Source organism: Pseudonaja textilis, chromosome 7 (genome assembly GCF_049901715.1).
Source record: "Pseudonaja textilis isolate UNSWEBS1 chromosome 7, rPseTex1.2, whole genome shotgun sequence".
NCBI lineage: Eukaryota > Metazoa > Chordata > Lepidosauria > Squamata > Elapidae > Pseudonaja > Pseudonaja textilis.
In genome coordinates this window covers 24,327,883-24,355,108 of record NC_141996.1, presented here as the reverse complement: position 1 = coordinate 24,355,108, position 27,226 = coordinate 24,327,883, and the positions used below count along the sequence as shown (strand labels likewise).

Below are 27,226 nucleotides of genomic sequence, written 5' to 3'. Positions count from 1 at the left end.
ATTGGGTGGGGGTGTGTTCTCATTGGTAGGGGGTTTGGCTGTGTTCTGATTGGTTGGGGGGTTAGCCGTGTTCTGATTGGTTGGAGGCGTGTTCTGTTCAGGAGGGGGCTTGGTTGTGCTCAGGTTAGTTTTAGTTGCTGGGGGATTTGAGCTAGAGAGTTGTGATCTTGCTGTTTGGCTTCTAGTTCGTGGTCCTGCTGCATCTTCATAGTGGGTGTTGGTTTGCTTCATGTATGGCTCAGAGGGGTTTGAAGTGGGTAGTGATGCAGCTGCAGTGCAGCTTCTGGTCCATGGTCGTTTCTCATTTTCTGAATGGGTGGGAGTCTGTTTTCTACATGGAAGTGTGGTGGTGGCATCTTGTGTGGCTCTCATGGGTGTGGGTCCAGTGTCCTTCTTCATGTTAGGTACTCGTCTGTTCATGAGGGCGGGTTTCCAAATGGCTGGAAGGCGGGAGGTGTCATCTCGTTTGTTCATGCTGTGTGGGCGTTTTTCTATCTCTATGGCTTCTCTGATTATTCTGCTGTTGAAGTGTTCGGTTTTGGCGATAGTTCTGGTATTTTTAAAATCAATTTCATGTCCTGTGGCTTTGAGGTGTTGGACCAGGGAAGAGGTCGTTTCTTCTTTTTGATTGAGTTCTTATGTTCTTCAATGCGTGCGCTTATTCTTCTGTTAGTTTGTCCAATGTATGTGTTAGGGCAGGCTGTGCAGGGGATTTCGTATACTCCTTGGTTTTCTAATTCGATTTTGTCTTTGGGGTTTCTTAGGATGGTGGATATTTTTTTGTTTGTGCAGAATGCTGTTTTGATGTTGTGTTTTTGGAGGATCTTGCTAATTTTGTCTGTAGTGCCTTTTATATATGGGAGGAGGGCTTTTCCGTTTTCTTGTTCTCTGTCTTGGATTTTGGTTGGGGCTTCTTTTTGGATTAGGTGGGTAATCTTCTTTCTTTGGAATCCATTGGCTGTGAGTACGTTGGTGAGAGTGTGTAGTTCGGTTTTTTTGGTGTTGTTCATCGGCTAAGCATTTTGTTCTGGAGATGAGTGTCTTGGCTACGGAATTGATCTGTGCTGGGTGGTGGTGTGAGAGTGCATGTAGATAGCGGTTAGTATGTGTTTTCTTCTGGTAGATGGTGTGTCCTAGGGAGCCATCGGATCTTTTGTATACCAAGACATCTAGGAAGGGAAGTTGATTGTTGGCTTCTGTTTCCATGGTGAATTGTATTTTGGGGTGTAGACTGTTGAGGTATGTGAGGAAGTTGTTCAGTTTTTCTTTCCCGTGTGGCCAGATTATGAAGGTGTCATCTACGTATCTGAGCCAGAGTTTGGGTTTGTGGTCGTATTTTTCTAGAGCTTGTGTTTCAAAGTGTTCCATGTAGAGGTTTGCGATGACAGGTGAGAGGGTGATCCCATAGGTGCTCCTTCTATTTGTTTGTATTTTTGTCCATTGTAGGTGAAGTAAGTATTGGATAGGCAGTGGTTGGTTAGATCTAGGATGTGCTTGGGGGTTGTATTTGTTTTGGATGGCTGTCAAGGCTTCTTTTATTGGCACTTGGGTGAAGAGGATGTGACATCGAAGCTTACTAGTAGGTCGCTAGGTTGTAAGTTTTGTTTCTTTATGATCTCGATGAACTGGAATGAGTTTCTTACGTGTGAGTTGATGGATTCTGCATAGGGTTGTAGTTGTTTGGCAAGAAATTTGGCCAGGTTTTGTAGAGGTGAGCCTATGGAGCTGACTATTGGTCTGAGTGGGGTTCCTTCTTTGTGTATTTTGGGGAGACCATAAAGCTTGGGGCATCTGGATGATTTTTCTCTGGGTATGATTCCTTGCTGGATTTCTTCACTGATGGGGAGGCTTTTATTTTGGATTTGGTAGTTTTTTCTAGGTAGGTGGTGGGGTCTGTCTTTAGGGTTTGTATGTGGGGTCTTGGAGTAGGTTGGTTAGCTTGGTTTGGTAGTCAGATGTGTTCATTACCACTGTCGCATTGCCCTTGTCTGCTGGTAGGATTATTATGCTGGTGTCTTCTTTCAGGTTAAGTAGTGCAGTTTGTTCTTCTTTGGATAAGTTGCTTTTGGGTGGTTTGCTAGTGCAGAGGATGTTGGTGATTTCGAGTCTGATTTTGTTAGCATCATCAGGGTTGGTTTTGGTCAGGCTGGTTTCAACTCCACATATGATGGTTTCTGTGGGGATGTGTTTGGGAGCGACAGCAAAGTTGAATCCTTTTGAGAGGATCTTGGTTTCAGCTTCAGTGAGGATCTTGTCTGAGATGTTGTGCACTGTTTGTTTCATGTGTGGCTGTGGGGGGAAGAGTTGGTTTCTGGCATTGTTGTAGTTTCCTGAGTTTGTTGGTCTGTGTGTCTGTCTTGAGGATGGTCTGTGTTTCGGCTCTCCAGACAGCGAGTTGTTTGGATTTGTCCCAAAGTAGAGGGTGAATCTTGTTGCTGAGTTTGAGGTGGAGTGTGAGGAGATCTTTGTTGATTTGGTCTAGGAGAAACCTTTTGTGTGAAGTTCATTTCTAATTAGGGCCAGTTCTGTTCTTTTAAGGATGCGTTTGGTGGCTGCTCTGTTGGTGTGGAATTTCAATTGGAAGCTTGTGGGAATTAAATTTTGATCTCGGCAGTTGCATAGGAATGCAAGGTCACATAAAATGGAGGCTCTTTGGACTTCAAGTTTTTCATAAGTCCTGGTCAGATGGTGGGTTTCCTCCCGTAGAGGTGCAATATTTGTTTTCTGAGGTTCTCGCGGGTATTTATATGTAGATCTTTGGTTGTTCGGGTTTTCTCCCGCGTAAGATTTGAAGTATCTAGGCAACGTTTCGATGAAGTCTCATTCATCATCTTCAGGCTTCTGTCTCCAGCTCTGTGCTTCTCAGAGTAATGGAGATTGCAGCTGCTTCCTCCTTTTAACTGCCAGTGGGGTGGAACTTGATTGGGTGGGGGCTTGGCTGTGTTCTGATTGGGTGGGGTGTGTTCTCATTGGTAGGGGGTTTGGCTGTGTTCTGATTGGTTGGGGGTTAGCCGTGTTCTGATTGGTTGGAGGCGTGTTCTGTTCAGGAGGGGCTTGGTTGTGCTCAGGTTAGTTTTAGTTGCTGGGGATTTGAGCTAGAGAGTTGTGATCTTGCTGTTTGGCTTCTAGTTCGTGGTCCTGCTGCATCTTCATAGTGGGTGTTGGTTTGCTTCATGTATGGCTCAGAGGGGTTTGAAGTGGGTAGTGATGCAGCTGCAGTGCAGCTTCTGGTCCATGGTCGTTTCTCATTTTCTGAATGGGTGGGAGTCTGTTTTCTACATGGAAGTGTGGTGGTGGCATCTTGTGTGGCTCTCATGGGTGTGGGTCCAGTGTCCTTCTTCATGTTAGGTACTCGTCTGTTCATGAGGGCGGGTTTCCAAATGGCTGGAAGGCGGGAGGTGTCATCTCGTTTGTTCATGCTGTGTGGGCGTTTTCTATCTCTATGGCTTCTCTGATTATTCTGCTGTTGAAGTGTTCGGTTTTGGCGATAGTTCTGGTATTTTTAAAATCAATTTCATGTCCTGTGGCTTTGAGGTGTTGGACCAGGAAGAGGTCGTTTCTTCTTTTTGATTGAGTTCTTATGTTCTTCAATGCGTGCGCTTATTCTTCTGTTAGTTTGTCCAATGTATGTGTTAGGGCAGGCTGTGCAGGGATTTCGTATACTCCTTGGTTTTCTAATTCGATTTTGTCTTTGGGGTTTCTTAGGATGGTGGATATTTTTTTGTTTGTGCAGAATGCTGTTTTGATGTTGTGTTTTTGGAGGATCTTGCTAATTTTGTCTGTAGTGCCTTTTATATATGGGAGGAGGGCTTTTCCGTTTTCTTGTTCTCTGTCTTGGATTTTGGTTGGGGCTTCTTTTTGGATTAGGTGGGTAATCTTCTTTCTTTGGAATCCATTGGCTGTGAGTACGTTGGTGAGAGTGTGTAGTTCGGTTTTTTTGGTGTTGTTCATCGGCTAAGCATTTTGTTCTGGAGATGAGTGTCTTGGCTACGGAATTGATCTGTGCTGGGTGGTGGTGTGAGAGTGCATGTAGATAGCGGTTAGTATGTGTTTTCTTCTGGTAGATGGTGTGTCCTAGGGAGCCATCGGATCTTTTTGTATACCAAGACATCTAGGAAGGAAGTTGATTGTTGGCTTCTGTTTCCATGGTGAATTGTATTTTGGGGTGTAGACTGTTGAGGTATGTGAGGAAGTTGTTCAGTTTTTCTTTCCCGTGTGGCCAGATTATGAAGGTGTCATCTACGTATCTGAGCCAGAGTTTGGGTTTGTGGTCGTATTTTTCTAGAGCTTGTGTTTCAAAGTGTTCCATGTAGAGGTTTGCGATGACAGGTGAGAGGGGTGATCCCATAGGTGCTCCTTCTATTTGTTTGTATTTTTGTCCATTGTAGGTGAAGTAAGTATTGGATAGGCAGTGGTTGGTTAGATCTAGGATGTGCTTGGGGGGGTTGTATTTGTTTTGGATGGCTGTCAAGGCTTCTTTTATTGGCACTTGGGTGAAGAGGGATGTGACATCGAAGCTTACTAGTAGGTCGCTAGGTTGTAAGTTTTGTTTCTTTATGATCTCGATGAACTGGAACTCGATGAACTGGATGAACTGGAATCAAGTTCCACCCCCACTGGCAGTTAAAAGGAGGAAGCAGCTGCAATCTCCATTACTCTGAGAAGCACAGAGCTGGAGACAGAAGCCTGAAGATGATGAATGAGACTTCATCGAAACGTTGCCTAGATACTTCAAATCTTACGCGGGAGAAAACCCGAACAACCAAAGATCTACATATATATATATATATATATATATATATATATATATATATATAGTTTCATATCATTCATATATACATTAACATAGCATTAATTATAGCACTATAGCATTTCTTTATATCTCTGTACTAGACATGTTTAAGATAGATTCTAAATCAATAACCTTCCTATGCTTTTGATAGTTTATTAAATCTACATCTGATAATTCTTCTTTGCATTGTTCATTTTACGAGATTATACATCTCCAAAATTACTAAAGAAATGCTACAATTAATGCTATGTTTGGATATGAAGCATGATTCTATTAGTATACATGATTAATGTCAACAATGCTTTAAATAACATTCTAATTTATTGTAATTTGGAACTATAGTTCTACTATGATTGTTTGCTTTAGTTTTCCGGGAAAGCTGTGGACAATTTACAGTTCCTCAGTGCATGCAGAGAATGTATAAGCCCTTAAAGCCAAATGAAATTATGCATATTACAGTATCTGGAAGGAAAATATTTTAGCTTTGAAGGACTCATATGAAGGGAAGGTAACAAAGATTCTATCCAAGTCTGTTTAGTTGTGCCGAGGAATAGAACCTGGATTTTAGAAAATATGGAAAATTAAAAATGCTGTGTTATACTGGAATCGATACTACAGGAGGCTTTCTGGAACTGAATATAAGGACTTGAGAATTAATGAGCGTGTTTTCTGGATATTTAGGAAAATATTTTCCAAATTATTTCGTAGATATTAATAATAAAATATTGTTTCAAATATATTTGACCATCCTTAGATTCAATACTATTTTAAATTTTTCAAATGATTTTCCAACTTTTAGGTTTTTCTAAACTTTTCAGTTATTAGCGTTATACATTAAAAGGCAAGGTTGGAATGTATTTCATCCTTGCATCTTACTTTTTTCAATGTATTCAGTAATGTATTTGCTATTATCATCTTTGCAAAATTCTTTATCAAATGTATCCTATTAGAATGAACTTACTGGGTATACTATTTTCATTCTGTAGGAACTAATTACTATGATGCTTCAGGTAGATATAGAACAGCGTTTTTCAGCTTTGCAAGTGCTTGAGCATCCATGGGTTAATGTAAGTAAAGCTACTTGTTTCATTTTAGCCACACTGCATTTTATTGCATTATTTGTCAAATCAGCTGGAATGCTGTTTTGGAAATATGAAATTTTTAAATATTACAGCAAAATGTAGGCTTATCTCCAATAATAACTTTCTCTGCGTATATTCTGAAAATGAGTTTAAGAATATGCCAGACTCAAGATGGTGTTGTGTCTTCAGAAAGTGTAACTAACTTTCTGAAGTTTTGCCAATTCCCATTCATAAACTTGTTATAAAGGACCTGCCATACCAGGATACATTTTTCCATTAAATTTAAAACTGAATAGGGCTTTAAAATTTATCTTTAAAAAGAAATAGTGTATCAAGCTAACCAGAAGAGGAGAGAGAACCTTGCATAAAGAAGGACGGGGGGGGAGGAATGAATATCCAATGGCATTTCAGATAATTTGATTAAATTGCTCAGAAATTATTTTCCTTGCCAAAAAAAAAAGAAAGGCTAATAGATCAACTTATCAATTGATAGATCAACTTATCAATTGCTACAATTCAGGTACAAATTTGCCCTTATAATGTAATATAATTTTTTTTTACCTATCCCACTTACATGATAGATGCAACATGAAGGGTTTTTATTATATTCTAACCAAAATTTATATTCTGGTTAATTTGATGCACTTTTTTTTAAAAAAAGATAAATTTTAGAATATACATATCTTTACTCAGAAAATGATTAAAGTTATTTTAGCCTGAAATAGTATATATCTACATTGTATAAGTTCCCATTTCTAAATAGAAAGGTGGTTATATTGAATGATTTTTATCTGTTATCTACAAAATAAAACTCCCTGTTCTACTAGCCTCATTTTTATGAAAGTAAATTTACATATGTTAAACTGAGCTTCTACTCTTTCACAAAATCACAATACTGACACTCATTATTTATTATTCCAAAATTCACATGAATATACATTTTATCAATTTGTTACAATGCCTCAGAATATTTATTTATTTATTTATTGAAATTAATTTATTAAATTTATATGCTGCCCATCTCACTATCTTGAATATTGATTTAGCAGCCTGCAATTTAGGTTTATGTCAAAATATTTATTATAATGTTTGCAGCATTAAGTGCAAGTATTCCAACTGACCAAAATGGAATTCAATACCTCCCAGATTTCAGAAAAATCAGAGTTATTTTCAAGTTGAGTCAAAGATGAAATGATTCTAAACTTTTTTATTCTAACTAAAAAGTAAAACTTAAATAAATTTGAAAATGTAGAAAAATTAGATCCATCTTTGCCAGTGTTGAATTTGAAAAAGCTTCATAGAGTTTCAATCTGTGAGATAACCAAAAGAAACAAAGCACAGCCTAGAATTCCAGTGGTGAAATAGTGAGATCAGTGATACAAGTCTGATTTTTCTCCTCAATTTATTTAGTAACTAGAAAAGAACATTGTACACCTTTCATTTATGATCTCTTTAATATTTCCAAAATTTACTGTGATTCAATCACTATATTATTAGAATCACTATATTGGATTCCTAGTGTCATTACAAATTATGGCATTAATATTATTATGCAAAATTGATAATACAACATATTGTGGCTGCATTTTGTATGCGTAGCTTGTGTATACTTCAGAAGATCAATTAAGATTCGCCAAAATTACTCTGGTGTTATATTGATGAATAAGGCAACCGTATAAACCAATTTTGGGACCAAATGGTTCCATTTTAGTTTCAGTGACATAAGCCTGACTGTGCTGCTAGTTACTGGAAAACAGACATGTTCAATTCTACTTTACTGAAAAACTATCCATTTGGTCTAAGCTTTCTGAATCAGTTTCTGACTGAAATACATCTGATTTTGGATGAAGAGATGTAAACAAACCTTAGGTTTCTCTTAATCATTTCATTATAATTTACTGTTTATGTTGCAATTAAAGATATAGCAGAACCTTTAGGTATAGCACAGTATCTTTTTGTGAAATATAATAATTATTTTAATTCTGAATTCAGCATTTCAAAAGTCTGGAAGGAATAAAACACATTATGTCTAAAATAGATCAGAAAATATTTCTTTTAAAAGAACTTTGGCTGTAAGTACAAGAACCTGGAAGTTGCCAATCAAGATTGTTTAATTTTTATTTACAATTGCTATGTTGATTAAAAGTTGTATAAATAAATGAAATTATAATACCTGGTCTTCAAAATGTATTTTTAAAAGGGTTTAAAAGGCCCTCACAGAAAATCTGGAGTCGTTCTAAAAATATACATGGTTCATGAAATACTAATGTTATTGAGATTATCAGGTTAGTTTTTGGTGTGAAAGTGCCCCCAAACATTGAAATTAGCACGCCTTGTTTCTGGTTACCTTCAGGCATATTATTAAAGTTAAGCAATAAATCATAGTAGAAAACATGATTATAGCTAGGAGTTATAATAATAATATCTTCAGATAGGATTCTATTCTGGAGTTCTTAGTTGATGATAAAAGGCTAGCAAGGTGTTTGTAAATTTTAGATTCACAAAATTAATTATATTTGTGAAAATTAAAAATCCTTGGGACACAATAACTTTAGAAAAATAACCACAAATTTGTTAGTCCTGAAATGAATTGCTTGTTTTTGTTTTGTAGGATGATGGCCTTCCAGAAAATGAGCATCAATTGTCAGTAGCTGGAAAGATAAAAAAACATTTCAACACAGGCCCTAAGCCCAACAGCACAGCAGCTGGAGTTTCCGTTATAGCAGTAAGCATCTACAATACATTTTTTCTCCATATTTAGAAAATTATTTTTTCTTAGGAACCCTCCCCCATGTTAAATTAATGTATTCAGTTTTAATTGCAGTGAAAAACAGATATTCCATTATCCCATCATTGGGAAATCACACTTTTTAATTGCTTCATCATCCTAAACTGCTTGGCAGCATACATATTTCTTACTGAAAATCAGTCCTTATGAGGAGAAAAATTCAACACAAATTCACTGAGATGAACATTTTTAAAGAGTATTTCATGAAAAGAAAAAAAATCACATCCCAATTATAAGCAAGAGACACTGTAATGAATAAAATACGCATATAAATGCAGAAATGAAGCCATTTTAGATATAGATATGGCTGCTTACTTAATTTGGTTTGGCCATATTATCTGAATTGGCTCAATGCAGGTCCAGGGGTGGGATTCTGCAGGTTTGGATCAATTTAGGTAAACCAAATCTGTTCTGGTGATCATTTCGCCCCTGCCCACCCATACCTGCTCCCTGTGCTTTTATTTCCTTGTTTTGGAGCACAGCTGATTCACATGGCAGAGTAGTTTTGCCGTGCTTCAGCTATTTCACTCACCAGGGGCTGCAGTAGAATGTAAGTATTATAGCTGAAAATGGGTTATTTTAAATGGTGTGCACACATGCGATCACCGTACCGGTTGTTACACTGGTTGAATCACACCATTGTGCAGGTCACTTCAAAGGCTCCCATTATCGCTATGCCACACAAGGCTAATCCATGCAATGTTCTGTGTTTGAGGGATTGGTACCTGCACTGTCATCCCAGCTGAAGTCAAGGTACTAATTTACCTAAAATTTCCTTGCCTGAGCAATTTTAGGATTTTCCCTAACTGTAGTGAAACTGTAATAGCCATAATGAATTCCATTTTTAAGGACACCAAAAAGATTCATGATGATTTGGTATGACATAGATCAGGGATGTCAAACTCACATCATCACATTGTCATCATGTGACTATTATGACTTTTTTTCCTCTAAATTTGCTAAAATGGGGGTGGGCATGGCCAATGTGTGATGCATCCAGCCCATGGACTGTGAGTTTGATACCCCTGACATAGATAAATAGATAGATAGATAGATAGATAGATAGATAGATAGATAGAGATAGATAGATAGATAGATAGATAGATAGACAGACAGACAGTGAGTGAGTGAGTGAGTGAGTGAGTGAGTGAGTGAGTCATCATAAAATGACATCCTAGAGTGAAAATGGATAGAGATCAATCTATTGGTGTATTGTCTTTTATATTCCAGAATACATTTAGATATATGCTCATGAATTTTATTACATTTTAAATAGCTTTATTTTGCACACAGACTAAGTGCTCCCTTCTAGGCAGAAATTCAAGTGGCTTGAGATTTAAATAGAGTCAACATAAGTCTTTCAACATGCTCAGTTGTATTAGCAGGATATAATATGGGAGATTATGAGACTTGTTTAACGTAGCATCTGTATATCATAGTGCAAATAGAAATGAATTAGTTTTACCTTGACCCTTTGCCAAGAACATACATTTAAAACATGTATTTAATAGTAGTGAAATTATTAATATTTGTTGATCACTCAAACATATGCAGGATATACAATTCTACTGATAAATATAATGGAGTGGTCAATTTTTTTTAATGTTCCCATCTTTTTTTCTTTAAGTCTGCCTACATTTTAAGCTTTCTTCCATAATTATGCCTCCCAGAACCATGCTCCAGACTGAAACATCATAATGATTCATTGAACATGCTCATTTGCCGTATTAGACTGATCAGAGTTTCTTCCCTAGCTTCACTAAATCGTAGATGGTACAACCAGCATTTGTAGGTGGTACACTTTGGGTAGCTGTTGTATAGTCAGAGGCTGATTTTAAGTCAGCAGAAGTAAAAAACAAAAAACAAAAACTTATTTGGCAGAATTGGCAAATTCATCCTCCTTACCATGGAAGATAATTTGTCATCGTTTTCTTAGCTTTGGACTTTATTGTTCCTATTACGTTAATGGCATCATCTAACATACTGTCCATATTTTTTTATTTTTTTTTAAATAGGGAAACCACCATAGCTTTCCCACAACTAAAGCATCCCATTGTATGCATTTTTCATATGAATTGCCAGGTATATGCTTTACTGTCCAGCTGAAACTCTTTTCAATTGGACTGCCAGCACGCTTGCCCGTGAGATGTACCGCTCAGTTCTTCTACTCTGCACTGTTTTTCATAGTTCTTACAACTTCAGAATGCTTTGCTAGTCCCTTTTGCACCCATTTTTGCCTTCTTTATTGTGTTTATTTTTCTCTTTTAAATTTAATTTGCAAGATTTGCAATAAATTTTATTGTTTTTGATAGTTCAAACATTCTAAATAAGAAAAGGTATTGCATTGTAGCTTCAAACTGATAATAAAAATGCTATGGGAATAAAGGAATACACAGATCTTTGCATTGTGTTTAGCATTGTGTTATTTTGGCACCTTATCAATTTGCTAATGGTGGTGTAGTGGCCTAGAGGTGGAGCTATCGCCTCACAATCAGGGGGCTGTGAGTTTGATCCTAGGTAGCGGCAGATATTTTTCTCTCTGGGTACAATGAGTAAGTATTAGCTGTGAACTCTTCATTGGCGAAAGGAAGAGCATCTGGGCAGTAAACACTCAGCTCCATTCAGTTGCCCCAACTCCAGCCCCCAAGGGATTACGGGGTCATTAAAAGACAAAAAAAAATCAATTTGCTATTGGACTTACATTATTCTATAGTTCTCCATTGTTTTGGTTCATTATAAATTTGAACAAAAACCCTGCAGTTCCATTTAACTTTTTAAAAATGTTGCTTATATATTTTTGCTAGATAACACTCGCAAACCGCTCTAACTTTCATCAACTTTACTATACAACGTTAATAAATAAAATAATATTTGTTATTTTTCTAATCCAGTTCAAATGTTCTGTTCTGTATGTACCCATCTATTCAGTGGTGTGATTCAAATTATTTTACTATTGGTTCTGTGGGTGTGGCTTGGTGGGCGTGGTAGGGGAAGGATAGTGTAAAATCTCCAGTCAGAGGTGGGATTTGCCGATTCTCCAAACTCCTCAAAATTTCCGTTACCAGTTCTCCAGAACTGGTCAGAACCTGCTGAATACCACCTCTGCATCTATTGTAATGTTTAAAATGTTTCTATGTGGGATGGAGTCCATTATGTATGCTACCTTATACCTTAACAAAAATATCCGACAGCAATAGCAATAGCACTTAGATTTATGTACTGCTCCATAATGCTTTAGAGCAGGGGTCTCCAATCTTGGCAACTTTAAGACTTATGGACTTCAACTCCAAGAATTCCTCAGCCAGCGAAGTGAACTGGCTGAGGAAATCTGGGAGCTGAAGTCTATAAGTCTTAAAGTTGCCAAGGTTGGAGACCCCTGCTTTAGAGCACTTACTGAGCAGTTTACAATGTCAGCATATTGGCCCTAACAATCTTGGTCCTCATTGTACCAACCTTGGAAGAATGGACAGCTGAGTCAACCTTGAGCTGTTCAGGCTATGGACAGAGTTAGCCTGCAATATTGCATTCTAGCCATTGTGCCACCACCACTCCTAAAATGGATGTAAGTACAGTACAAGTAGTCCTTCAATTAGGACCTTAATGGAGTTATTGTGATGATAAGTCACGATGACCTTAAGCAGATCTTCTACATGACCAACCCAATTGTACAACCTTTTTTGGGGTGGTTGTTAAGTGAACGTCACAATCATTGAGCAAACCAATTGTTTGCTATGAGACAGTTTTACCAAAATTCAAAAGTAATTGCCAGGTTTTGGAAACAATGTAGTAAAATGTGGTCACATGATTTGGGGGGCACTTTAAATGATTATAAATGTGAGCCGATTGCCAAACAATTGACATGAGGTCATGTGACCACAGGGAGGTGACTGATGGAACTTCAGAACCAGAGAGGTGATTTCAAACGGTTACTAAATCAAGGACTACTTATAATTAAGCACAACTTAATACAGAAAGGAAACTAAATGTAGGCTTGAAGCCAGTTTGCACCTATTCACTAGAACTGGTTGTTAGCATTCTAAGCAGTTTGGAGAACCGGTTGCTAGAAGAAATTACTGGCCTAATCCTATAAGGAAGGCAGGAAGGAAATATTCTGGTGTTGCTTACAGAAACTGCCTCTCCATTAACCCTTATTACATTCTTGGCAGGACTAGACTTCCTGTCTCTGGAAGGTCTGCTGGTACTTTGCTTGTGTGGAGTGACCATTTAATGTTACAATGGCACTGAGCAAAGTGACTTAGGATGATTTTTCACACTTACGACTGTTGCAGCATCCCCACAATCATGAGAGGCCAGGCAGGAATTTGTGTGCCTTGATGTGAGTGATGTTGAGTTGGCCACGCCCAGCCAGTCACATGACCACCAAGCCATGCCCACCAACTAAGCCATGCCCACAGAACTGGTTGTTAAAATATTTGAATCCCACCCCTGCCTGGATTAGAAAGGACATGCTGAATATATGAAATCTAAGTATGGCTTATGTATCCACAAGGCTTCCCCATTTGCTTTAAATGTTCATTCTTCTTACAAATATAAGGTTTGCCGTTCTAATTTTTTCCACACAAGAATGGCACTCAAAAAATAATACAAAAATAAAGGACAAATTATTTTGTATACATAACATCATCCAATATAAGAGAATATTTGTAGCTCAGGGGTGAATTGTGGGATCGTTTGGGCTCTCTAACCTGGAAGTTTTCTTGCAGAAGTTTCATTACCAAACTGATGTTGTTATCAAACGTCTGCAAGAAAACCACCAAGTTCAGAGAGTACCAAGGATCCTGTAACTTCATCCAATATGAGGTCTGGAACAGTACAAAGATATAAACATTAAAACAGTTCAAAAGTTTACACTACAAACATTTAATTTGATTCACTGATCAAAAGTATCTAAAGCTTTGTCTTCTCCTGAAGTTCACTGAAAGTGGTATTCTGGAGTGGGTGGGAAGATCAATTCCTATTGCAAAGCTTCCATCTTCTTCATATGGGCTTAATGCAGGGGTCCCCAAACTTGGCAACTTTAAGACTTGTGTACTTCAATTTCTAGAATTCTCTAGCCAGCTATGTTTGGAGGCCTCTGGCTTAATGAAAAGGACTCTTTAATTAAAGTACCTTACAGAAGTATAGTTAGCCTTATAGTTAGATTCTATTTAAATATTGTCCTGTGTCTACACTACTACATGTCTACACATGCACTACATATTAATATGCAGCACCATTCCCACTGTTAGTCTGATAACAAACTGTCCACCTTTTTCAATCAACCCTTTAAATATGGCATTTTTTAAAATCAGCTGCCCTTTCTGAAACCCCAAAGTAAAAGTGAGCATACTTTTGACATTTTTAACATCAATTACGAAATTGTATAGCAGCTGTTTAGAGTTGCTTTTTTTTTACAGAGTTTGTAGAAGTTCATTTTACCCAATTCCTCTTGACACTGGAAGAATGAAAGATTTTCAAAGAAAATTATCTTTTAAAAATGAAAAACAGCTGACATTTTGTGAGTTTGATGGCATATTTGCATCTCTCTTCTATTTCCTCTGTCAGATGTGGACATTTAAAGGAAAAATACAATGACAAACTTTGTTGAGTACTGTTGATGTTGATATTTAGGCACTTATCTCTTCATCTGCCATTTATGCAAATGCATATTAAATATTAATGGATTTTTCCAACTTTTCTTGAACAAATATAATATCAAACAAATATATGTTTATAAATATAAACATCCAATTTTCAGATTCTTAAATGAAATTTATCTCTCTCTGTGCCATACTGTGCAGCCAAAGTTAATATAATCTTTTCTCTGAGGTTATATTTTCAATAAATGGATAAAGACAGCAGCATCAGTAAACTATTTTCTTTACACTCTTTGATGAGACTGAAAAAATGCTCTAAAATAAGAAGTAATTGCTTCAATACTGTGATGACTTTCTAGCAATTTGTCACTGTTTTCTCTGAGTACTTCAACTAGTGACTTAACTGCTGCCTTGTGGTGTCTGTAGTTACTAAAGAGGAGAGCTAGTAATTAGGGTTTAACAGATGTCTTGAAAGACTCATAGTGAAGTAGCATTGCCCTACAGAGTTGATTAATAACATTTTCCTGTTTTGAAATTAATGAAAACAAATGAGCCCTTCTTTTAAAATAATTAACAGTATACTAGTGTACTAGTGAGTTGCAGTCCAGTTTATTTTCCTTATTGTGATTGGTTGCATTATATTGAGTAAACTAAGATCCAATTATATATGATGCTTTCAAGCAGACACAACAAAATCTAAGTTTGCTTTGATTTTCTGAGTTCCCTTTTTATCTATGAAATAAATTATTGTTTGAGGCTTGTAAGTACCATGTATTTATGAGATAAAGAAAAAACAAATATAATGAAAATATATGACCTGCAATTCTCAGAAATTCAATCCAATGTATGGGATTTTACATGGCTTCCATTTCCCTCTGTTTTTATACAACGTTATATCCTGTGGCATTTTTAGTTACATTGACTACCAAAAGGTAAATAGGATTTGAACAGGGTTCATTAGGCATAGGTAGACAGATGGAGGGATGATATAAGATAACCCTGATGCCTTTCAAATCACAGAGCTTAAGGCCAGCTGGGTTGCATGTGCCATTCTGATAGCCTGTCTCTATCCCTTTCTGCAACCACCTAATACCAGGACCTAGATTGCTGCTAAATCTACTGCACTGTATATAGTCATTTAAAGTGTAAAGGTCCATGAGTTCAATTCCCAGTAGATGATTTGAATGCCATAGAATATGGGTTTCAAACCTGCCATATCATGTTGCTGTCACATGATGTTTTACAACATTTTTCCCATGCACAGAGCTAGGATGGGTGTGGCCTGCACATGACATATCCGGCCTATGGGCCACCAATTTGACACCTTTGCCATAGAATAACATCTGGCTCCCACATCATAAAAATTCCAAAGACGATGAAACTAGTCATCTAGTGCTTGTCTCTTAGTGTTCCATATAGCTGAAAATTAGAACCTGTAATTGGGTTTCAAAAATTGTTCTGTTAGTTGGAGTGACTGAATAAAAAGAATAATTAAAAGAATAATAAATTGTATATTAGTACAAATATCAATTTAAACTGGTAAGTAGCATTTTGGCAGTGGTTTTAAAGAACTAAATGCTCCAAAGAATAAAGTAAAACTACCGTGTTTCTCACAAAATAAGGCCGGGCCTTATTTTTTTTTGACCCCCGAAAAAATGGCTAGGCCATCTTTTGGGGGGTGACTTAATTCCCCCCCTTGTATCCTCGGGTGGGCGGGCAGCGACGGCTTGGATGTTGACCTCAGCGTTGGTGGGGCACTTTGTATCGGGAGACCTTCCACCACCGTTGCTTTCCTTTCTCCCCGTGCCGTGTTTGGCGCAGCCATGTGGCATTTGGTGCAGCCACGTGGGGCCAGCCAGGGCTCCTCCCTGCAACCGGAGCCTGGCGGAGACACCCAGCTTCAGGTGCTCCTGTCGCCGCCTTCCCAGGCATCGTTCGAAGGCAAAGCCCATTCTTTTAAAAACGACACCCTACTACAACAAAGCCTCCCCTGCCTGAGAGGGCAGCCCAACCCCATGTGGGGAGGTGAATCTCCTGGGGCTGCAGCGCAGGATCAGCCCACCCTGGGAGAAGCTCCCAGCCGCCATTCCTGCCTGGCGCTGGGAGGAGTGTGAAGAGCTTCACCTGGGGCACCCAGTGCAGCTGACAGGTGGGTCCTCCTGCCCGGCGGTGGAGCTCTGGCCAAGGCAGCAAGCACCTCCCCACCAGGCCCTCCGCTCATCCTGCCAGGGCCCCCTGGAGCCGGGCGGGCTCGGCAGAGGTGGGAAAGCGAGCCACGGGTACATGCCTGCCTCCCAAGCGAAAGAGCCAGGCCAACCCGAGCTTGCCTTTCCAAGTCCCTCCAGCCCGACCCTGAAGGGGCCACCGGGAGAGGCCACCCAAGGCAGTGATAGTGCCCACCCGTCCGCAGACAGGGAGGCGAGGTGACGGCAGTGCTGCTTCCCTGGCTAGCAGGTCCAGTGGAGAGAGCCTGAAGCCGCCCGTCCTTTTCACCACTCTCCCAGCCTGTCCCCGTCCCCCCCTCCAAACACTGCAGCAGCACGGGCATCAGGCAGAGGCGCTCACTCAGCGGGGCTCAGCTGGGAGGCGGACGTGGCGCAGGCCGTCGCCTCACCTTCCTGCACTTGGTGACAGTAGGGAGGTTGGTGGCAAGGCATGGCTGCCCGCGGGACGCTCCTAACAGGAAGCCCCCTGCCATTTCCCCCCATTTCTCATGTTTAATATAGGCCTTAATTTGGGGGGAGGAGCTTAATTTCATTTTATGCCTATAAAACATGCTGGGACTTCCTATTGGGGGAGGCCGTATTGTTAGAGAAACACGGTAGTAAAAAAACAATAGCTTCCAGCGTTACATTATATCATGCTTCTGTCCAACCAAAGCTTATCTGAGTAAGAGTGAACTCCTGTGCACAGTTAAGAACTAAGTGGGATTTACATGAGAGTGAACAAATATTGGATCATGTAAGACTCACTGGATTCTACAATAACATTACATTTTTAAATTTTGATCCTGATAAAATGAGGAAGCATTATGTAAAAGTCAAAAATTTGCATTTGTACTTGTAAATTCAGCTACAGTTAAACCCAAGTGCAATGATTTTAAAAACCTTTGGATTAACTGGATGGGTAGAAATCCTCCTAGAACCAAAAGGCAGGGAATACTTGGACATAAGTCTAACCATATTCATAGTATCATAGAATACAAGTGGGAGGATCTTAGAGACCATCTGTTCCCAAGCCCTCTCTAGTGCAGGAATCCACTATTAAAGCATCCCCAACAGAATCAGTTCTCAGGAAGAAGATCCCTCCCTTCTCTAAAGTAGACTTTTCCACTAGTGAACAACTTTTACATTTATGACAGCTTATATCTCTGCTACCACGTTTGATAAAAGAAAGCCTTGATTGCTATTTTAATTTTTTTAAACTGAACCATTCAGCTATATCAGCCCTGTAAGGTAGACTAGAGTCACTGAGCAACCTTAAAGTCAGTTTTGTTAGAACATCTTAGTAATAGAATCTTGCAACTTTAAATGTACTATTTTCCCATCCCTTGTACATTTTTGTAAACCAAGGCTTGTTTATTAGATGGATGCCTTAGTAATGAATCTTTCCTCTGTTCTTCAAGTGACCTCCATAGTTACTACAGCAACTTAAATAATGATCAATTAATTAAACATTTTCACTTGATAGTTTAAATTTACACATTTTTACATTATTTTAAAATTCAATAAACATGCGTAGTTCAATTATGGAAGTTTCTGCAATCAGGTATAATCATCACCAATGGGAATGCACTAATTCATGAAAGATCTACCATTAGTAGATCAATCTTGATGACTGTGTATTCTATCCAGAATCATAGAACTATAAAATTCAGACTCTTCTGAACTGACCAAAATTCAGTTCAGAACACTCTATGAACATTCTTTAAAAACAAAAATGTGTGCATGTATACAGGCACATAACACATTTGCCTACATATTTTCTCTACAGCCCTGGAATTTTGGGGCGGTCTTGCAGTGAAGCACTGTGATAAAATGTGATGTGGATTTCCATGAGGGAAGGAGTGCATTCCAGGGGAGTAAGAGTCAGCAAAGTTAATAGTTAATAGTTCCTAGAATATATGTTTTGTGGTGTAAGTAGTCTGCTTTAGTTTGGCAGGATTTCTGTTTATAGGTGAGGGACAAAAAAGAAAACTGCTTAAAAGAATCTCAAAATGTTTGTCTTGGGTTTTGGAGCCTGGCATCCATCTTGCCAAACTAAACTGAACAACTGTCTTTTGCTTATACAGAATGCACTGCCTCCTTGAAAGTCGGGCCACATTGCTTCACAAATACTAAGCCCAGGCTTGGAGACTGTAATTGTCCATGTTTCTGAGCTTCCTGAGCTGGTCACTATGACACACAGAATTTGGGATTTAGATGATCCAATACTGATCCATCAGTATTTCCCTTTTGTCTTTCCATGCGTTCTTTCCATATATCAAGGTCTGCACAAATCAATAAGTACAATTAAAAACAAAAGCTATATTAATTGTGGACATCAATTAATCAGTGAATTGAATTGGTCCTAATAATACCCTTTAGCTAATAAATTATACATTCAAACATGTGATCCTTTCTATCAGTAAAAGTAAGGGGGATTAAGAAGTTATGTATTTTCAGAATAACTGCTTGTCAGACTTTTCCTTCTTGAACCAGCACAACTTTGAGGGCTAGGAGCCTCTGTTCACATAATTCCAAAAGAATCCAAGAAAATTCGCAAAACTTGAGGTACTGCTTAATACTCAGTGTGCATCTTTTCTATCACAGGTTCCTTCAGATAAAACTTTTGAGTACTTGGAAACTGGCCATCTGCTCCTCTGCTCCTTCTTTCACAAAGGGAAATGTTTTTACCTTAAGTAGATTAAAAAATAGATACATTATGTTGTCAGCACTTGGGCCTATTAGAATGATGCAAGCAACAAAACATACTACTGCAGTAGTTGGAGAAGGCATTTTCCCTTCCTCTTTTTTTGTAGAAGGCAATAAAAAGTCAGTAGGAAATACACAGAATCTATGATGTAAGCTAAATGAAAGTAGAAAACTAGATGCGTATTTCTTTCTTTCTTTCCTTTTTTTCTTTCTTTCTGTCTCACACACAGAAACACATGTTCTGCTGGGGTTACCATTATGTCAGATGATCCATTGTCCAAAAGGACTCTACAGTTGTAATAGAATAATAGATACCTTACACTGGATTCAACTTAAGTGCAAAGAGCTTATATCTGTGAGCTATCCCAATTCTACAGCCTTAAATGGCTTGTGAATTGCACTTTTCATTGGCACTTGAATCTGATTTGAGCAAATAATTTATTTGATTTTTTTTTACTTTCCACTATGTATTATTTATAATTTAATTAGTGCTACAGTATGATTTTGAATACTTAAAATGCTGAGTTTAAAAAGGGATGCAAAATATCTAAGTCAATATCTTTTTCTCCACTCAAGTAATTACAGTTTAATAAAACATTTTGTTTTGAAATTCCTAAACATTGGCTGTTCGATGTTATTAATGCATTGCCCTCATACAACAATAGATGGCAGCAGTAGATCTTGGATATAGTACTAGATACTATATCAGGCCTTCATCATTTTAGCTGGAAGTATTCAAAAATTTGGGGTGTTTTAAAGTATCCTACATAAGAAAAAAGTTGATGAAAGAAAATAAACATTACTTTCTTTATGATCTGGATTCAAAGTCAAGATGCATACTGCAACAACTAAATAACTGATTTTTGGAGCGGTTTCAAACTGCCTCTTGTAATTTAAATTGTAAACTTCTGCCCTTATGTCACTCTAACCAAGCACATATAAACACAAAAGGGATATATTTTTGTTCTCTTTTCTGCATGTGTATGTAAATGCTAAAGCATTTTCAAATACTAAACTGTATAATACGCTTTGTTCCCCTTTCTGTCTTTGAAGAACTACCTGACTAAAATAGCTTTTAATTACTTATGTGGTGCCCTGCTACACACAATGAAAAGTATTGTTTAATAAAGAATAAAATCACCCTTTTATTACTATATCAGAAGTGAAATTAAATGGAATAGTTTCTTTTTCCTTAAATTTCAAAAAACATGCTGCTCCCAAATTAATAAATTAAGGCTGTACTTTGTATTCTGATACAAGAGTTTAGTGATGCAAACTTATACATTTTTAAAATTAAATTTTAGACTGTAATAATACACAATTATTTAGGATTTTCCTTTGTATCCTAGATCAAAGTTTCCTTTTGAAACCAATAACAGAGATTGGTGGGAATGTCAAAATGTTATATTTTCATATTTATACATTTTCATCAATATGAAGCAGCATGGTTTTGATCTGTGAAACTCTAATCTATTTGATTATAGAGATGGCTATTATGATTTATAAAAAAAACAAGATATATTGAAAAAAAACTGCTCACAAAATTTTTATTATAAAATGGGAAAACCTTATGTGATACCTTATACAGCCCTATTTTGTTTATCTTCAAATGATTGACTGTTACAAGTTGAAACAAGTGCACTATGTAGTCATTAATAAAGAAGATACTAATTTAGCCAGATAAATTATTTGGTCTAGGGTCTTCTTCATTATTTGTTTTTTTCTTCTTCTTCTTCTTTTTTTCCTATTTCCAATACGTAGTTTTTATTTTGATTTTATTTTTAAAATGTTAGAGTGCTACCTTGTGAAACTGAAAAATAAATATGCACTAATAAATAAGGAACAGTTTTGGTCTGGAGGTCTTAATTCTCTAGCACAATATCGATCCACTGAGTTGCCCATTTCTCTCTGCTCAGCTGGACCACGGGTTTACCATCAAGAGATCAGGGTCTTTGGACTACTACCAACAACCAGGAATGTATTGGATAAGGTATGAGATGGTACAGCTCCAACAGTCAGTGTTTCCATGGCAACGTGCTGGCAGTCTCCATTAACCAGTTACTTCAGTGAATAAACATGTTTTTTTTTTAATTTGTTACTCAGTCCATATGCTGCTTTATCAGTTTCATTTGAATCTTGATTGAGATGCCACACCCCTCATTCCCTTTCTTCACCCATTCTTCACACTGACATTGCAAGCTTTTTCTTCATTGCACATGCTCAGTATCAAGTGCTCCCTATAGTTAAAAGGACAGTGTATACAGAAAAATTAAATGTTCACGCAATATTTTATTTTACGTTAACAGTTTTTAAGGCATGTAATATCCTGTGCTCTTTCTTTTTCTACCTGTGAAATGGCAACAGGATATCAATACATATAGATCTACATTTATATTTGTTTTTTTTCCTCTCTGAGATCCAAAATTATATACTGTCATTTTAAATTTCCCCTTCCCACCACAATCCTTATCTTAGAATGAACAATGCATTGACATAACATAGTATTGAGAAGCTGTTCAATGAAATATAATGCATTGTATGTGCTCTGGTTAGCTTGTGTTTCCAAAGTATGCACATTTTTGTTACTCTGTTTTTAAAAGAAGTTGATAAAAATGATATTGCATGAATATACCTCTCTTTTTAGTATATCACCTTTTATTATATGGTAGGATTGTGACTAAGAATTCAATTGAAAATAGGTGTTATCTGCAATGATGCATAATTTTTGCTACAAAGATGAATACAGTATCTAAAATACCCAATTTAAATGTCTATGATATTTATTGATGTTCAGTTTTTATACATGTTTATAACTTTATAAAAATGGGTTTTTGTAACTTTTAAAAAGGCTCTGTAGGATGAACTAAATATTGACAAATATTTTTATGTTCAAGGAATTGTATTCAGTGCTGTGGTAGAAGGTTTGTCCAGATTGTGCAGATCTAACCTTTATTAATATAATTGTGGCAGTAGTCAATGCAAGCATTTACAGTAAATTAAATATTCCCTCTACATATTTGAATTAAAATATCTGGAATAGGTTGCAATGAATTACCTTTGAAAAAATTACCTTTCTTGTCCAGAAATAGTCTTTATAGGAAGAAAAAATTTGGATGGATGCCTTCTTGAAGTATATATTCAGTTTCTATTCTGTCGGTATTCAAGGTCATATCTATATGTCAGGGTATTTTAAATCTTTAATCAGCATTTATCTAATTGGATGTGTTAGAAATTGATAACATACAATTGTTTGGAAAATTCAAGACTGAAAAATGTTTACATGCCTATCAATGTTGGTAATATCAAACAAAATTAATAGAACTTACTGTATTTGTGGTAGCTATGATTTCAACTTTTGCTTTACTACAATATAGATTGATCATGACTTGCATACTACTAAGAATACCACAATTTTATGTAAATAATCAATTGGGATAACAGAGTTATATCAGAAGCAATATTTAGGGGTGACTTCACACAGACCCACAACACAATATGTTGGTTGGAAATGTTTTTATCCCATCTACTAACTGAAATTCTCTACTTAGAACACTGTGTATTTAAAATGCAAAAAGATACATAATCATAATGTTAGAAAACATTATTTGGAGAGGCTTCCTAATGGTGATGTCTCTTGTAGTTCCTAGCTTTGGGGAGTAGGTACAAAAATCACTGAGTCGTTTTTAAATACCTTCATCTCAAATTTTCCAACTTTCACTAAGTAGCTAAATCTCTGTTCACAGGTATAATTTTAATTTATATTAATTCCAGCATAACTATGGTGTTCAAAAGTGTATGAGATATGAATAAATGTATTAATATAAAAAGAGGAAACATCAGGCCAGCATGGCTTTGGCCCGGTCTACCCAGTGCGAAGAGGAAACATGCCAGCAGTTTGAGGAGTGGTGACAAGCTGGCCACACCCACCTTGTCAGCCATGCCCAGTGAGTGGCATTAAGCTGGCTATACCCACCCAGTTGGCCTACCTAAGCCCCTCCAGTGTCAACCACAACCCTGATGCAGTCCTCAATTAAATTGAGTTTGACACACTGCTTTAAAGAAATTATGAAACCCATCTTATAAGATCAGTTAAACATGAAAAAGATAACATTCAAGGATTAGCATATATCTAGACAATATAATGTATGTAGATCAAAATACTATAAAATTATTTTAAAAAATAACTATTAAAAGAATTAATATGAAGATTGTACATGGCATGGTGTCCTTGTGGTAATTGTACATGCTGGCTTTTCACTCCATTTACAGATTGTATGTATGGTCTTGACCAATGGCTTTTTAATATATGTATACTAGAAAACTGGCCATTAAAGGGCTACACTGTACATGTTCAGTAGATCACCATAATTGGTACCAATCTAAGAGAAATGTTATTCTCGTTCATGCTTCATATTAATAGAAGACTGTTTATCATATAGGATCATATGACATCAGTGCCAGCTGGAACTCCTGCCTGTAGTTAGTAAATGTATAAAAATTTCCAAGCTTGGTGATTCTGAATTTAAATCTACTATCTCCTTTATTTCTAAGCTCATATATTGGTCATAAGCAGTGATTCACGCTCAGTTAAAATTTCAGACCTTCTACTGCATTTTAACTGAGACTCACTTTATTTGTTTTCATGCAGAAGTTTCCACAATCCTACTATCTGGAATCTATCTTGTCTTTAGTATGTTAAATAAATAATATGCGCATTTGAAGACTACAACTAAATGTTTACCACCAAGTAGTTAGCCCTCCCCAGAATATAAAGCAATAAGATAATTGAATCTTAACTTAAAATTTACAGTATATTAACAGTTTCTTTGTAAATGTTATAATATTTTGCAATTGAGGGGTTTTCTTTACTCCAGAAACTGATTAATGATATTGTTGTTTGTATTTGTGATTGCCAACTGTTGTTTGTCAATATGTTTTCCATTGAAATATAAAGCTTTGTTAAAAATTTTATTTATGCTTTGGTCCAATGACTGTTTAGCTTGACAAAATTTCCTTCCTAAAAGAAATTCAATTCAATTCAACAGATTCTTACTCTCAATTGAAATTATTATTCTCATGGATCATACCATTTGATAGGTACATGCAGATTCCTGATAGAAACATCAGAATCAAACTGTTTAGAAATGCTGTACTGTGTTTTGTTCTGGGGTTGTTGTTTTTTGCCTCTTCCTTTTTTTAATCAATATGTTTTTTCGTGTGTATCTGTATTTGTGTGTAGAAATATATGTGTGTTCATATATGTGTATGTGTATTTGTTGTAGGCTATGCTTCTCCTGGTTGACCATCCTTCAGAAATCTCTAAGATTGCAAACTTCTTATCAATATCTACAGAAACTATCTGATTCCTTCATGTTATTCACCGCTAATTGTTTTGGGATGTTCTTGTTATTTTTAAATTTTCTTTTGTACAGTTATTGTATTGTATGCTGGCCTTTTAATTGGGTTCTGTCTTGGACCATAATTAAATTTTGATTGATTCATAACAGATAAACTATATACAATATAGCTTATATTATTATATTTGAATGATATATTGTAAATTGTTTTTAACATCAGTAATGGGAACTAGTATGCAAATTATAGTAAACAACAGCAGAAATAACAACTAAGGGGATTCTCAGTCATCCAGGTCATGGTTGTCCCAAAAGTGCTTTTTCAAGAGACAATTGGACTTTCTGATTTTTTCTTTGAAGATGTTTTGCTTCTCCTCCAAAAAGCTTATTCAGCTCTGTTCTTCCACACCATCCAGTCAGAGCTGAAGAAGTTTCTTGGATGAAAAGCAAAACATCTTCAAAGAAAAATTAGAAAGTCCAGTTGCCACCTGAAAAAGCACCTTTGGGACAGCAGAAATAATGTTACACTGGGAATTATCCTTTTTCTGAAGCATAAAGGTAGATTAAGAAAGCTTCTAAAAAGAGGAAATGAAAGACATTTAAGAAAGAAAAAGTAAGGTCCTCTAAAGAACACTAGCCTAAGGTATTGTTACAATCAGTCATGTATTTTCTGCACCTCATTATTAATACAGATCAGATCTCAACTTTTGGAGCTTTCAGGTGAGTGGACTTCAACTCCCAGAATTCTCCAGCCAGCATGTTTAATATTTCATGATCCTTTTAAACATATTTAACATATGCAAAAGATAATTTAACTTGGATATTCTAATACCAGTTTCATACGGGATGGAACATATTAGAAATGAGTGCATACTTTTAAATAAACAGTTCTTGCAAGTGTATTTTATTCATTGATGCCATCAAATGTCTAACAAAAATAATATAGTAAAGGAATCTATAGAGAAGCACAATATTTTGTCCATTATATAACAACATTTGGATTGATTAATTTATAATGAAGGAATTATCATATGTCTAGTATATGGTATAATCTTAATAAGATTATGAAGATATTATGTTGAGCTTCAACCTTTGAAGTTAAGTGTTTTTGTCAAAACCTTAACTTAAATCCTTAAGTTCCCTGTTTGAAACATATGAATATGGTGAAATGAAACGGAAGAAAGTCTTAGCTTTATTATCCTACCAGAATTTAAATGGGAACATTGCTTCTTACAAAAGAAAAAAAAAGGAAAGAACAATGGTGATGAGAAAACTGCCGTTCAGTTTTATGCTGATAGAGACAATGATAAAGTATGTTTGGAACAGTATTTTTGGGACAATATTTTTGTGTCAAAATATATCAAGTGCCAAATTCAATGAGTTTTAAAGGAGTCAAGTACTGAGGTACCACTGTAAGTCATTTAGTGTTAATTGGCATGAAAACATACATGGAGTAAAAAAAGGTATTTATTTATTTATTTGATGTATTATAGCCTACCCACTTGAAAAGACTCTAGGAGGCTATTATTCATTTGTTAGTTAGATTTATTTCCTGCCTTTTACAGAGGAGTTCAATTATTCTTACACAGGGATTTATAATTTAATAACAATGTAACAAATTGTGCTTAATACCAATTAGGCCAGTGCAAATCTGTCTAAAATAATATATTTTGTTTATTCTGGAAGTCTTAACTTGAGCAAGTAAAAAAAATTAAATGCAGTTTATGGTGTCTATAGGAATATTTTCGCAATAATGGAACAGCTTTTCTGTTATCTTCTTTAAGACCTGGGATTTACTGGTGGTCATACCAATATGACCAAATTAGTAATGACCTGATTCGACCCTGCTTATTTTCAAGAATAGCCGAAGTCAATTAGGTACTGGAGAACATCAATAGAAGGTTCTTAGTTGTCTTTGTAAACATTTTCCACCTGAATTGTTACTTGGAATTGTTAATTCTCTATTTTTTCTTGAAACACACAGCAATTCTGTGGAAAGATAAATAAAATTGTTTAGCACGTTGGATCTTTTAGTACATGTTTAGTGTATGATTGACTCATAGGAAAATATGCCTAGGTTCATTTATCATTTAATCTAAACTAGTGTCACAAATGGCATATATAGCCTAGTTCTGATCATACCCATTAGGTCACCTGACAGAATAGGTAATTAAATCTAATCTTCCTTGCCTCAGTTTCTATCCAAGTTAGTAATTAGTTTTTCTACCATCTTGACAAGGATGTATGAAGCCATTTAAGTTGTTAAATATATTCATGGATAATCATATAAGGATTACTCTTGATGACATTTGAAGGTGCACTCACTAGAGCAGCAGTTGCCAACCGGTGGGCCATGGCCCACTGGTAGGCCATGAGAAAATTTTGGTGGGCCGCAGAGAAATCTCACCCTAGAGCATCCCCACAAAGCAATTCATCCAGGCTGCGCAGAAACACAAGGCTGTGCCACCCACATGGCCCAGGGGAACCCTCCACGCACAGTCACTCCTTACCTGGTAAACTTGCCTGCTAAATTGCTATTTTTCCTTTTTCCGACCATCATCTGTTCTGCTGCGCCAGGAGATTTAGATTAGCTAGGAAGCAGGAAATGGTTGGATTTCTTGCTTTCTAGTTAGTCTTTAGATCTTTGGCTCAGCACAGCTGAACCTCCCTTAGGACTGAAGTTTTGCTTACAAGCAAATT

General features: G+C 36.7%; 1 protein-coding gene across 2 annotated transcripts in view; it reads left to right on the top strand.

The window, feature by feature from the left end:
• Positions 1-27,226, top strand: part of DCLK1 (doublecortin like kinase 1) — a 171,743-nt gene that overhangs the window by 139,422 nt on the left and 5,095 nt on the right. Inside the window, exons 15-17 of one of the 2 annotated variants that reach the window (XM_026708829.2) lie at positions 5,779-5,859; positions 8,486-8,599; positions 21,089-21,162. In XM_026708829.2, the coding sequence (XP_026564614.1) occupies positions 5,779-5,859; positions 8,486-8,599; positions 21,089-21,162 (269 nt within the window). The remainder of the gene's footprint in view (positions 1-5,778; positions 5,860-8,485; positions 8,600-21,088; positions 21,163-27,226) is intronic. The other variant, XM_026708827.2, reaches the window with a different exon arrangement.